Source organism: Canariomyces notabilis (genome assembly GCF_033297395.1).
Source record: "Canariomyces notabilis strain CBS 508.74 unplaced genomic scaffold N656scaffold_2, whole genome shotgun sequence".
Classification (NCBI taxonomy): Eukaryota; Fungi; Ascomycota; class Sordariomycetes; order Sordariales; family Chaetomiaceae; genus Canariomyces; species Canariomyces notabilis.
The window spans coordinates 1,153,101-1,167,702 of record NW_027041824.1 but is presented as its reverse complement, the minus strand read 5'-3'; the positions used below and the strand labels follow the sequence as shown (position 1 = coordinate 1,167,702).

The 14,602-nt window shown below is 58.4% G+C and overlaps 1 protein-coding gene across 1 annotated transcript; it reads left to right on the top strand.

The window, feature by feature from the left end:
- Positions 1 to 628: 628 nt before the first annotated feature.
- On the top strand, positions 629 to 14,591 carry N656DRAFT_794708 (uncharacterized protein; the record flags this gene model as incomplete). The annotated part of the gene is made up of 4 exons (XM_064817325.1): positions 629 to 7,157; positions 7,209 to 11,170; positions 11,243 to 11,396; positions 11,470 to 14,591. Coding segments are annotated over 4 exons (13,767 nt in total), but the record flags the coding sequence as incomplete, so codon positions are not given.
- Between the last annotated feature and the right edge of the window lie 11 nt (positions 14,592 to 14,602).

The window sequence follows — 14,602 nt, the reverse complement described above, 5'->3', positions numbered from 1 at the left end:
TGTAAACTTGCGAAGTCGGCTGCCTGGTGGTTGAAACGGTGATGTCTCTGTTGGGCTAGGAGGCTAACCTGGTAAGGGCTAGTGCGCTTCATTTCATCCAATCACCGCCTGTCTTCGGGTGCTTGCAGCTTTCGATGACAGCTGAAGGAGGGCCCGTCGGGGTTGGGGACGGCCCGAAATGGCGCCAGTGATGAAGTGGAGAGGGCTGGCGCTTGCTGAGTTCGGATGGTTCAGGTTGTGGTCATCCAGCGGCCCCCACAGTGGACTAGAGGTGGACATTCATCTCACCTTAGCAGGCTGAGGAGCTCCACAGGCAAGCAAGCAGTGGGCGGGGAGCTCTATCAGCGGGCCTTGGCACTCCTGCTGCTTGGGGGCAGGAGCCAAACCCACCCCAGCCTCTTCTGTAGAACAACACAAACATCCATCAACAAAACACGGTCAGACGAAAGTAATCGCAAATAGACCGATTGATTTAGATACCCGGGACCGCGGAACAGACGTCAATCCAGTACCCCCTATCGCATGAAGACACAGAATACCCGGAATTTACAACAAAACATACGCATACCAATGAATGAACCTTGAGGGATTGTGAATCTGTTTCTTTCTGAGTGGCCAAGAGAGAATGATGCGAGAGCCCCGTCGGCGGAGCCCCGAGAGCTCTCGCCGCCGACGCGCCGAGCGGAGGCATTCCAGGGGCCAGCTCGCAGCCGCTGATGCTGCTATTGCCGCCGCCGCCGCCGGTCCTTCGCCGATGCCATTACATTCGTCGCAGTCGCAACAAGGCCGCGCACGATCCGATTCGAGCACCTCGTCGTCGTCGTCTACGTCGTCCTCCCTCGTCAACATCTCACGCAAGAGCCGCTTCGGCATACGCGCCTTCTTCGCCTCGTCGTCTGTCAAGAAGGTCAAGAAGCGCCGGTCCTTTCGCAAGAAGAACTCTTCGTCCTCGTCGCTCGACAGTGACCTGGCCTATGGCGCCGGCTACATATCCAGATCCTCGTTTGAAGGGAAGCAGCCAGCTCACCAGCAGCATCATCAACACCAGCCACAACCCCATGCGCATACCGTATCCCATTACCACCAACAGCACGTCGCGCACGACGAGCCCCTGGTCGGGCCTGATGGCCGGCCCGCACTGAGAAGGGCACAGACAGACGAAGAGATTATTGCCCTCGGCCGCAAGCTCTCGGACCTGGCACGAGCCGAAAATCTCCGAGACCTCGAGCGCGCAGGCAAGAAGCGCCCGTCCCGCGTCGCCGGCGCGGCCGCGGCCCTTTCCGAGTTTCGTCGCCAAACTTCGCACGGACACAGTGGGCCCCGTGGCATCGGCTCGTCCAAACCTCTCGGCAGCGGGTCGGGTAGTGGCTCGGGCGACGATTCCGACGACTGGGAGTCGGCTTCAGACTCGGACTCGGACTCCAGCGAGGGTGACTCGGCTCTGGCCTACGGCTCCATGCCCAAATTGTCGGACCCGCATCTTCCCATTTCTGCCGTCGCTGCCGCCGGCATTGTGGGTGCTGGCGTTGCTGCTGCGTCGCACTACCAGCCCAGCGGACCCCCGACCATCATCGCACAACGCCCGCCCGAATCCATCCGGCCCCCGGACCGCAAGAGCTCCGCTGTCGACCCGGCACTGTTCGGCCCCGTCAACTCCCTGCGCGGCTTTGTGAACACCCCATGCGGTTACCGTCCCGGCGAGTACCCGCGCCCATCGCAATCGCAGATCCAGATGCATCCGTCACCGCCGCAACCGCTGCCACGTCTTGACGAGTCTATTCCGCAACAGCCCAGCAGCGCTTCCATCGAGGCCAGACCGATGCAGCATGTCTATCCCGTCCCGATGACCGACACCTCGCGCTTCGAACCCGCTACTACGGGTCAGAATCGGTCGGGCGTGTCCGTCCCGATTGGCGCTGCAGCAGTTGGGTTGGTGTCAGCAGCTCCAGCCACGCCGACGCGCCGGAGGGGCGACTTTGCTTATGATCCTGCGCAACCTCCAGCTGCCCACTACTCGCCTGCACATGCGCGTCCCGAACCCATCCCAATCCAGGCTCCGAAGCCTAGAGTGCCTGTCTCCCCGCGCCTGATTGGCGACGTTCTCGAACAGGACCAGCTGCTCCAACAACAAGGCAGTCCGCGCCGATCGAGAAAGTCACGCGAAGACAGAAGCGTGCTGGATAATGTCGCAGCTGGCGCGCTGCCGGCTGTGGCTGGCGCTGCGGCCACTGCTGCCCTGGCTTCTGCCATTAGTGACAGAAGAAATGAGAAGGGCTACGATAAGCGGGAGAAGGGGGCTTACAGACCTGATGACATACCTCGGGAGAAGAGAGAAGACCGGCCGCTCGAGAGGCGGGATTACCGACAGGTGTACGACGACAGCCAGTCTCGCCAAAAGCATGACCGAAAGACCGTCATTGAGGCCGATGTCTTTGGAGGCTCACCCTCTGTCGCCGGACAGTCGGCTTCACGTTCGGAGCGCCCGGATCGACGGGATGGCAGGCGCGGAGATAAACGCGACCCTGATTATGATCGGCGACGGCACACGCGCGACGAGCCAACCTACGGGCGTCGAGATGGCCAGCGCGACCTAGAGGACCGCCCCCCTCACACCACCTCCGACACTAAGAGCAACGTCGAGACTGTAGCCTCGGCAATTGCGCCTGCTCTTGTTGCCGCGGCAGGTGCAGCTGTGCTATCAGACCTCAAGGGACACCCTGAGCTAGATGAGCTCCGCGAGAAGGAGGCCCGCGTCCGTGGGGAACGCCTGCGCTATGAGGCCGAAGCCGAGCGCCACCGCCAAGCGCGCGAGCATCGTGAAAACGAGGTCCGCCTTCTTCGCGACCAAGAGGATGAGCGCCGTCACGGGCGAGGGATTCCTGGTGAAAAGCAGCGTCAGACTCGCTACGGTGAGGAGCGTCGCACGGAAGATCAGCCCGAGCGTGCCGAGCGGGACCGTCTTGTCAGGGATGCCGAGAAGCAGCGCGAACACGATGGGAAGCGGCAGATTGAGTTACGCGACGACAAACCTCGTGATGACAAAGAGCAAAGCCGCGGCGCTGAGGAATGGCGTCGCTTGAGGGGCTCGGTCAGCGTTGTTGCTAAGCCGGAAACATCCTCTGCCAGCGAAGAGGCAGCCCAACGACTTGAAGGGGAGAACGCGCAGCCAGACTCGGACCCTGCAGCAGCGAAGCAGAGCCGCGAAGCGAGGCGTGCCAAGCGTGAGAAGACCCTTCAACTGCTCCATGAGGTTCAACGGCAGATCGAGATTGAGAAGGAGAAAGAGCGGAGACTCGAAGAACTCAGAAAAAGGGCTCTGGGTGAAGATCATGACTCTGAACCCTCTGGCAGTAACAAAAAGGATGCGCCGATCGACCCCTTCCAGTTCCAGGTTCCAGATGATGCTTTTCAAACCCCGGTCTACAGCACCCCGAATCGGCCTCTTACCCCACAGATCTATACCGTCGAGCGTGAGCCTTCTTGGGCTGGTTTAGATGACGATGAACCGATTGAGGAGCGGGGAAGACAGCCCCGCCGTCGCAGCTCCTTGGAGAATGAGTTGCGTGATGCCCAGGAGATTGGAGAAGAGGCCAGCCATTCTACCATCCCCGTCCAGGCTGGAGCTATCGCTGGTGCTATCTCGGTAGTCAAGAGTGAGCACGAACGTTCCCGGTCTCGAGCACGCGAGCCTCCGAGAAGCAGAGACCATGAACCGGTGCGGGACCCCGTGCAGAAGGCGGCGGATGAATACTACCGCAAGAAGAAGATTGCCGAAAAGATTGCCGAGGAAGAGATTCGCTCCCGCAGTGCCTCTCCGTCGCCTTCGGTCGTGGACAAGTATGACGAAGTCGAGGAGCCGATTGTTCGCATCGTTACACCGCCCGAGATGAAGCGCGCCTCCAAGAGCAAGTATGATGGGCCAAACGCCGATGTCCGCATCGATAATGTCATCATGCCACATGACTTGCACAAGTACCAGGCTCCTCCTGCCGCCGCCTCAGGTCTTGGGTCCGGGATGGTGCCCGTCTTCAAGTCGAGAGACCCATCGTGTGAGCGTGAGAGGCCAATGCTCATCCTCGTCCTACCGACCCCGAGCGTGTCCCCGACCCTTGAGAGAATGAAGGCCAAACAGGCTGCTGCTGTTGCCGCCGCTAACGAGCCATCCTCGGAAGAGGAAGCCAAGGGAAAAGGGGAGCGCAAGCCGAAAGTCATTATTGGCGCGCGGGGCGAGGTGATTGAGGCTCCGCACGATTATGACACCGGGCGAGTGCAAGAGTCAGAAAGTCGCGATTCATCCCAAGAAAGGCCTCCTTTGAAGTTCAAATTCGGCGGCGCGAAAAAGAAGAATACCTGGAGCATGATCGCTGCTGCCGTTGCGGGGGCGAGTGTAGCGGCCAAGGCGAAGGAAGAGAAACCTGCCGAGACTGCAAAGACTGCCGTGGGTGAGGGCAGCGGCGACGCAGAGCAACCACGGAATGCCGAGCCGACACATGAATCAAAGCCGGAGGTGCAGGTAGCGTCAAAGCCTGAGATAGGTGCGGCAGTTGTTCTGGAAGCCAAGTCAACGCCTGAACTCCTTCCGGAGCCTGCGGCTGAGACTACCCGGGACATTGTTCCTGAACCAGCACAAGGCCAAGTCAACCGGGAGCCTGAGCCCATGTCAGGGCCGCAGCCGGAATCGAAACCAACGGTACCGTCCTCACCTTCCCGAAGATCGATTGCTCTTGACTTGGATGATGAGCCGCCTCAGGTTGGCCCGAAACCACCGAGCCCAAGAACAACCAAGATGCCGGGTGCCTTCGGGGATGATCTCGATTTTCCAGCTACCCTCGCTGCCGGTCTGGCGAGCACCGGATTCGACCCCAACATGGTCATTGACGATCCTACCTACCGGAGGCGAGACTCACCTCCTGGCTCGAACGAACCGTATTACGTGCCTCCCTCTGCCGAGACCGTGACAGATCTTGGACTTGCTGAACCTGAACCCACTCCTGTCATGGTCACCGCGGAGCCACCTCGGGAACTGCCCGAACAAAGATCTCCTATGGGCGACTGGGAGACGAGTTTCCCGTCAAGTAGGAAAGGCCGTCGAAAGCGTCAGAGTGTTGATGTTGACGTGCTCCCTGAAGCCGAGCCTCACGCTGTCGAGGAACACAGGTCTGCAGGTCCGACAGAGACTGGTCAGGATAGAAGAGATGAGCGCGCTGAGCGGCCTGTATCAATTGATACCGAGAAGACAGTCTCCACTGCTGACGTCTTCGAGGTTGAAAAGGACGACCCATTCGTCGTCGATGCCGACGAGGAGTCGACGAAGAGCTCCAAGAAAGCCAAGCGCAAGTCCAAACGCGACTCGGCCTCAAATGAGTCCACGACGTATTCGACGCCTTCGTCTGAAGTGTCTATTGCTAGCTCAAGCAGCAGGAAGAGCAAGAAGAACCGCCGCAAGAGCGTCAAGGACGACAACAATATACCGGAACAAGATGAACCACCGGATCGACCTGGGGACTCGTTCCAGTTCATCGAACGGGAAGTAAGCTCGGTGGTATCTGACCCCATTGGCAAGCGCAGCGGCGATCACACTAAGCATGGTGAGGAGACAAAATCGGTAGTGTCCCTCCCAACCAACGGTACCAACGGGCACAAGGAGAGCTCAATCACAGAAAACGGAGACAAGGGCAATTCTTTTTTAGGTAATGCCGGCACCTTTGGCGCAGGTGCCGGCTTAGCGGGAGCTGCAGCTGCCATCGCGGCTCAGTTTTCTCGCCCAAATGCCGCCCAGGATTTTGTTGGGGAGGAGCCTCTCCGACTAGAGCGCAGCGTCAGCTACAGCTCGCAGATCATCGACCCGGAAATCATTCCGCGCGAGATCAAACCAGCTATTGATCCTCAATATGGCGACTTGCTCCCACTTCCTCCCAGCGAACCTGGTTCACCCAGTTTTGACCTCGAAGAAGAATTCCCCCCTCTACCTGAGAGCCGCCCGGACACTCCTCCGGAAAGCCGCAGCCGCCGAGCTACCATGACACATACTCGACGCCGCAGCGCGTTTGAGACACCTATCAAGACACCTAGCCGCACCGCCGTCCCTGTCCAGTTTCTAATCGGCCGTGGCTCGGTGCCGTCTTCTCCTGCCTTCAGATCTTCTCCCCTACAGTCGCCTGTCGCGCCAGCCCCTGAAACTCCCCTAAAGAATCGCACGCGCCGACCCACTTCTTGGGAAGGCCGGGAAATCAGGCCGCTCTATCTCATCGAGAAAGCCGGCTCAAGCGCACATCATGCCGAGGAGCCCCAGGTCTACCCCGAGCTTCCGCCGAGTGAGCCGCCCTCGCGTGAGTCTCCAGGTCCAGAGTTCGACTCCAGAGAGACCGACGTGGATTATCTCAGCCGTGGGGTTACTACGAGCACCGCTCTGCTAGATCTCCACCTCGATACTGCCCTCACAAGTCAAGACTGCTTCGGTGAACCGCTTGGGTCCGGGGAAACCACGCCGAGGGCTTTTGTTCCCGCACCCGAAGACGCTTCCCCCTTTGCGGCGTTGCAAGAAGCCACCCTGCCGCAATCCCTTGAGCTGGACAGTGAACCTCTGGACGAGTGGCAGTTGGTTGAGGACTTGGAGGTCCTGCCGCCGCTCCCTGACAGCCCGCCTGAGTCGCCTACGGTTGCAGAGGTTCCCGCGGCTGTTGGTTTGGTTGAACATGATGAGCTGGAGCATCTGCCGCCTCTTCCAGAGAGCCGTCCTGTGTCACCTGTCCAAGTGGAAGTGGCTCCTGCTGCCATTCAAGCACCCGTCGTTGATGAGCTGGAGCATCTGCCGCCTCTTCCAGACAGCCGTCCTGCTTCACCTGTCCAAGCCGAAGTGGCTCCTGCTGCCATTCAATTACCCCTCGTTGATGAGCTGGAGCACTTGCCCCCTCTTCCAGACAGCCGTCCTGCTTCACCTGTCCAAGTCGAAGTGGCTCCGGTTGTTGCACTCGACTCCTCTTCAGGTTGTATTGATGCTGGCCGAAATATACCCTTGCAACATTATGAACTTGACCTAGACTTGGAGACACTACCTCCGCTTCCGGAAAGTCGCCCTTCCTCCCCTATCGAGGGAGCTACACCTCGGAGTACGGACGTCGAGCTGCTTTCGGCTACTTTATACCCGGCCGGTCCTGGTACGGAGACTGCGGCTTCTGTGCGAGAGCGAGACCCTGACCGAGAATTAGAGAGCCTCCCTCCCTTACCGGAAAGCCGCCCGAGCTCACCTGAGCAGCAACCAGTGGATCTGACGCCAGTACTAGCCGTAGAGTCTTGGCCAAATGCCGATCTCTCAGACAATGTCAGCGCTGATGCGACTGCTCAGATGCGACAGCGAGAAGACTTGGAAACATTGCCACCGCTTCCTGAAAGTCGCCCAGGCTCGCCTACTGAGTTGTCATCTCCCGAGCTTGCTGTGCCAGAGCGTCCTGCGACTGTGGTTGTCCCAATCGAGCAAGAGGAAGCGCCCGTTTTGGACTTGGAGAGCATGCCTCCTCTCCCGGCAAGCCATCCAAGCTCACCCGCCCATGTGCCATCATCCCCGCTCCTTGGTCAAGAGCCCCCGTTGAGTCAGGCACACCCAATGGTGCAAGAAGTGGATCGTTCTTTGGATCTGGAGAAGCTCCCTGCTCTCCCTGACAGTCGACCTGGCTCCCCTACTCTGTTACCGGCCTTCCAACCCAGTCCTGAGCCTATCTCTGCTACAGAACTTACCTTGGACCTGGAGAAGCTACCTGCCCTCCCGGAAAGTCGCCCTGACTCCCCCACTCAGTTACCGCCGCCTTCGCCTACTTCAAAGTCTCTCCCTGCAACAGCAAGTACCGTTCCCGTCGCGGGAGACGAATCAGGTGTCGAGCAGCCAGCGGCGATGGAAGAGCGAGATTCTGCTGAGTTTTCCTCACACCAGATACCATCTGATCAGCTACCGGCAACTTACGAAGAACTCAAGCACTCCGGATTCCAAAAGCGGGCATTGAGTTCCCCGCCACGCCATAGCCTCGAAAAGGAAGGGGCTCTAGAAGCAGCTGACAAAACCGAACATACCCTTCTCAGTTCTGCTGCAGCTGCCAGTGCTGCTACGGCTAGCGGCATTGTGGTGGCACACATGCGCCACGAAGAGTTTCTTCGGCCTGAGATGCATCATATGGACTTTGACAACAAGATGGACATGCCGAGCCACGAGAGGGCTGAGAGTGTCTATTCATTCAATGAAGATGCTTCTACTGTGGCCGCCTCCGAGGCACCGACATTCATGTCTGGATCGACATTCTACGAGACGCAGCAGGAGCCTGTGGAATCGGTACAGAGACCGGAAGCGCTCAGCTTTCTTTTTGGCAAGAGGGCGCAGAAAGCTTCGGTGCAAGAGGATGACTCGGCTGCTGTTAGTGATCGTGCTTCTTCCAAGAAAGGCAAGAACAAGTCAAAGGGCAGTCAGCGCTCAGGAATCGAAACCGGGGCGCATCTCGAGCGTGATCTGGAGCCTGAGACTCAAACCACAGAGGACGCACAAGTCGCGCAGCTTCAAGAGGACCCCAACCGGCCTGCCGCGCAAGCGGATCAAAAGCCGGAGGATGCGCTTCCGAAATTGGAGCGGTCCGGGAGCGTGTCTGCAAAGGGGAAACGGAAAAAGAAGGGTAAGAAGGAGGTCTCTTGGATCGATCCTGAGCCTGAGACGACACAAGCACCGAGCCGAGCTGGCGATGCCCCGTCCGGGCACGCAGTCTCTGACAGCATGTGGGAAATCCCAGGGAATCCCCTCACTGGCCTACCCATTGCTAAGACGACTACTCCTGTCATTTCTGATGTATCTACTGCCGAGCACGACATGGCTACGAATGAAGAAGTTCAATTACCCACCGCTGAGCATCCTACTGTTGATTCGACTGGTTCTGACGCGCAACCTGAAGACCTGGTTATTGAAGCTCCCGAAACCGCGGCACCCGCAGCCTCCGGCAAGAAAAACAAGGAGAAGGGAAAGACAAAGAAGTCAAGTGCTAGGCGGGAGGAGCCTGGCATGGGTGCAGAATTCACTGGGCGCGACTCCATCGCTGGGGACGTGGCAGAATCTAGCACGGCGGACAACGATGCTGATCTGACACCGGGGCCTTACTTGACTCCACCACTGCATGCGGCGGCTGCGGAGGCTAGCGGGATCACGGAGCCACGCGAGTTGCCTGCAGCGGAAGAAGGCTTGGCTAGCGGCGGGGAGCCTGTGCAAGGAATGCTTGCCGAATCCGCTGAGGTCACGGCGGCGGCTGAAGTTGACCTGAGCCAGGAGGAGCCCGATTCTGCTGCAACGGCCGCTTCGCCCATCACTGCAGATGTCAGCGTCAATGTCAATGCCGATGCCGATGCCAATGTTGAGGAGCAGCGCGGCCAAAAAGGCAGCGAGCACGAGACGAAAAGGAAGGGAATCATTGCGTCGATTGCCGGCGGCTTGGGATCTTTCCTTGGCATCGGAAAGCGTGATTCACTGCGAGAGGAGCAGGAAAGTCAAGATTCGGCGTCTCGTAATGCAAACATGAAGCCGGTGCAGGGCGCTGAAAATGAAAACACGGCTCCAACGGTGTCCTCGGAACCAGATGAGGCGGAACCGCGACAGCGGAGCGTGGAGCCGTTGGAGGTGCCCAACCCCCCACCCCAGCCGCCAATTTTAGGCGACTCCAGCAGCGTGCATGAACCCACTATGACGGACAAATCAGTGGACGACACGGCAAGCAGCACGCTAGACACCGCTGTTTCTCCGCCCAACGAGCAGGCCCCTGCCCCTGACCCTGTCGGCTTGACAACGTCGCGGTCAACGCCCTCGGATGATGCGCCCATTGAGGCCATTGCTGGCCGCAAGGATCAGCCACTTGCGACACAAGAAGGTGAACGGCCAGACGAGGTTGCACTTCAATCACCAGACCAGTACGTGCAGTCTGTCACAGGATTAGAGGAAACCCCCCAGCAGCAGGAGCAGGAGCAACAGCAACCCCTTGACGCTTCTATTGTCGATGTCGCTGGCGAAACAATCGATGCCATGGGAAAGAAGGGCAAGAAGCCGCAGCAGCGTCGGGACACCGCCACCACGACCACAACCAATGTTGCCCAGGATGGACCAGCTTCTGAAGTCACGACACCAACAACACTATTACCATCAATCGTTGACAAGGCTGGCGAGCAAGAGACCGGACATGACTTGCAGCAGCAGAGCACGAGCAATGACGTGACAGAAGTTGTCCCGTCAGAGGCAGCGTCGGATGTCTTGTCTGCCGAGCCGGCTTCTGGTAAGAAGAACAAGAAAAAGAAGAAAAAGAAGGGCGGTCAGGACGTTGCGGACAGTCTGGGTGAAGACGGTGCGCAAAAGGATGTCTTGGAGGCTGTTGAGGAGCCGAAAGCTGAACCCGCTCCGGAGCAGAGTGGCCAGACTATCTCGGAGCATCGCGGTGAAGACGTCGCGGAAAAGGTTGTCCCTCAGGCTGTTGAGGAGCCGAAAGTCGAGCCCGACCAGGAGCAGATACCCCCTGCAGAGCCAGTTCAGATAGAGCAAGAGGGGACTGAACCGTCACAGGACGTCGCGCAGTCTGGGCCAAGCGATACTGGGAAAAAGGGCAAGAAAAAGAAGAAGAAGAGCAAGGAAGCAGCCTTGCCAGTTCAGGACCTAACACCGCCTGCCCAGGAGTCTGAGCAGACACCGGCCCCTGTGGAAAATGAGCCCGAGGAGCCCAAGTCTGTGGCTACGGAGCCCGAAACTCAACAATCATCAAGTTCACAACAAGCCGAGGTGAGCGCAGCGGGGGAGGCAGAAGCTGGACTCGAAATCGACTCGTCGAGCGGGGCCGAGAAGGGAACGGAAGAAACAAAGGAGATATCACTTCCTGCTGACCAACCACCAATTCCTCCTAGCGAACCAGTCGCCCAAGACCAGGAGAGTGACGATGCGCCCGGGAACGCGCAGAGGAAAAGGGAGAAGAAAAAGAAGCGGCAGACTGTCACGTTTGCAGAACCTCTTGAGGAGCAGTTGGGCTCGTCGCAGCCAAGCAGTCTCAGAGGTGAGGATAACAAGCAGTTGAGCAACGACTCAAAGGATACCTCGGAGGGTTCTTCACAAGAAGGTTCAATGCAGGAGCAGCTTCCACGGCCAGAAGCACAGATTTTCACCGTCCAGGTTGGTGACATTGCTCCTCAATCCGGTGTATAGTATGTCGCTAGAGTCAGAATTGACATTAGATTGAAGCAGGAATCTGCCGAACCCCCAGTCACTGTGTCTCTGGATCAGCCAGCAGAAAATGAGACTCTTGTCGAACACGCCGCTGAACCGAGCAGCCAGCTAGCATCTTTGTCTGATAAGCGTCAACTACAAACTGAGCAGTCTCAAGTGGTTGCGGATGACAGTAAGTCCATATAAGAGTCCTTGGAACGCACAGTGAAAATAGCATCAGAAATCTAATTTTGTTGTTATTTCAGAGTTCCCAATTGACAACACATCAGTGGCCGCAGCGGAAGACGTGTCGTCAGTTTCTTCCAACACGTCTAAAGGCGATGGAAAGAAGCAGCGCAAGAGTCAACAACAACTGGCGACGGAAGCTGGGCCAGTGAGCATCGAGCCGACGGCGGAGTCTGCCCCCGGTGAGAAAGGTGACGACAGTGTAGCTTCTGGCGCTGCAACCCCACCGGGAAGCACCGACAGCACCACTGAACCAACGACAAGTGGTGCAATCAGCGCTGAGCCAGAGCCAATAACAGCCGCAGACCACCAGCCCGGGCGTGCTCATGAGGATTCGTTCGCTGGCGCTGTCCAATCTCAGTCAAAGAAGGACAAGAAAAAGCGCAAGAGCAAAAGTGCTCAAGATAACCTCAACTTAGAGCTGTCTGCTGAAAATACCTCTCAGTCATCGACATGTCCTGTTGCTGTTGATGAGACGCAACCCTCGGTGCAGTCATCTATACAGCAAGAAAGCGCTGCCCAACTGATTGAGAGCGAGGCCGTTGTCACTCAGTCGCAAAGAACCGCGGCCGCTGAAACGGGAAACGAAAAGTCAGCAGCGGCGCCATCGCGAAGTGCGGCACCGGATGAGACTTATTCAACCAGCCTGCAGGAGGCTGCTTCGGCCAGCGATAGTAGTAGCAAGCTCAGCGACACCGAGCCTCAGCCCAGCTCCTCATCCGAGGATATGGCCCGCCAAGCCGAGGATGCCAGGTCGCCCTACAGCCTCCTCAACAAGAACAAGAAGAAGAGGAAGAAGCCAAAGGCAGACGCAGACCCATGGCCAACGGCATCTCCCGAAGTCCTTCGCCCGCAGGAGCTCGACTTCGAGAGCCGCGAGGTAGAGCGCATGCTCATCCAGCTCAGCACCGTCGAGGAGGAGACCGAGCCGCCCACTGAGTACGCCGAGAGTGACGGCCGCTCGCTCGTGTCTGAGGCTGACGCCAAGTCTCTGCGCCGGCGCAAGTCTACCGTCTCCGAGTCCGCCCGCACCGTCACCTCCCTCGTGGATTCTGAAGCCCCTTCCTCCCAGGCCGATGCCGACGCTGACAGCGGGGAGAGCAGCCGCGCTTACTCGCTCAAGAAGGCGGCCGGCAAGAAGGAGAAGAAAGACAAGAAGAAGCGTCGCCCTTCTGCCTGGGAGGAACCCTGGCCGAGCAGCGAGGCGTCAGGGGCTGAGGAGCTTGCCGAGACGCCTACTCAGGCGACGTTCAAGGCCTCTGAGGAGTCTCTTGCGGGGTCTGAAGCTATTGGGGAAAGCAAGGCGGCTGGAGAGAGTGATCAGGTTGTTCAAGAAGTGCCCTTGGTCGAGGAACTCCAAATTAGCAAAGAGGAGCCTTCCCAGAATGATGTGCAATTGATGCCAGAGACGATTTCTGAACCGGTTTCTGAGGCCAAGCCGGTCGCTGAAGATGCCGTTGCTGCACCGGCCACACTGGAGCACGCCAGCCTCGCCCCCGCCCAGGAAACCGAACCCCTTCAGGAGTCGGAGAACTCGTCGCAACAGCAAGAGCCGGAGGAGAAGCAGGCTGAGACGGAGATAAACGTCGAAAACATCAGGGAGGACGAAGTAATGAAGCATGCATCTGAACCTGAGGCAATCGAGCCCGCGCCCGAGCCGGAGGTTGCGCCGGTGCCAGCATCAGGGCAAATTGCAGACGAGCCAGCTCCTTCCCCGGCCGAAAGCGCCCCCGCTGAGCCCGCTGTCGAGCAACCGAGCGAGCAGCCAGCAGAAGAACCTTCTCTTGAAGCCGTCACCACTAAGAAATCCAAAAAGGACAAGAGAAAGGCCAAGAAAGCGGCCAAGGAGCAGAGCGAATCTAGTTCTCAGCCTGATGCTGCTGAAGAAAAGCCTGCGGCGCTTGAGGTACCTGCATCTGAGGATGCTGCCAATGCTGAGGAGCCTGTTTCTGCTGAAGCACGCGCCCCTGTTGAAGAGATCGCCACGGCTGAACCCGCTTCTGTCGAGTCCGCTCCTGTTGTAGAGTCTCTGCCTGTGGAAGAACCTGCTCCAGAGGAACCGATTGTCACCGTTCAACAGCCCGAGGAGCCGGCGCCAGCAGAAACACTGGAAGAGCCCAGCAAGCCCGCTGATCTCAACAGCAGTCCCAAGGTTGACGTCCGAGGAGAAGCTTCTGTCAAGACTGAGGCTGAGGCTGAAGAGATCCCTCTCAGTCGCAAAAAGTCGAAGAAGAAGGGCAAGAAGAAGGAGGTCATTTCACTAGAGCCCGAGCCGGCATTTGGAACTGAGAACCCTGCTGTCGAACCGTCCAATGTCTCTACACCTGCTGAGAATCAGGCGTCTGCAGAGCAGGCAGCTGCCACTCTTGAGCCTTCCTCGGATGTTGGATTGCCAGGTGCCGAATCGAGGGATGTCGATCAACCCAAACCCGGACCCTCTTCTGACGTAGTATCTCCCGCTATCGACAAAGTCACCAGTGAAGCTCCTCCCACCGAGACCAAGGAGCCAGAACCGGCGCAGGAGGTCCCAGAGCATACGGTTGAAGGTCTCCAGGAGCCTACAGAGACCGAGGTTCACACCCCAGCTGAAACCCCCTTCGATCTGCCCACCAAAGCCAAGAAGAACAAGAAAAAGAAGGGAAAGGGCTCCAAGACCACCTCCGACTCCGAGCCAGCGTCTAGTGTCGCCTCTCCGGTGATCGAAGAGCTACCTCCGACCGCCGAGCCTGCACCAGAAGTGTATCAACCCGTTCAGGCATCTGAGCCGGTCTTCGTCGAGAACAGTCCTGTCCAGCAAGCACAAGAGCATCAGCCGGAGATAGGACAAGAGGTCCCGACTGAGAAGGCACAGGATGTCCCGGCCAAGAAGGGAAAGAAGGACAAGAAAAAGAAGAAAGGCAAAGGCGTCAAGGTTGATGAAGCTGAGCCTGCTTCTTCTGGTGTGGCGACGCCGGTGGAGGATGCCGCTCCTGTGGTTGAAGAGCCCGCCCCTGCTGTCGAAGGACCTGGGTCTGCCATTGAGGAATCTGCTCCTGCTGTCGAAGAAACCGCTCCTGCTGTCGAAGAACCCGCTCCTGCTGTCGAAGAACCCGCTCCTGCTGTCGAAGAACCCGCTCCTGCTGTCGAAGAACCCGCTCCTGCTGTCGAAGAACC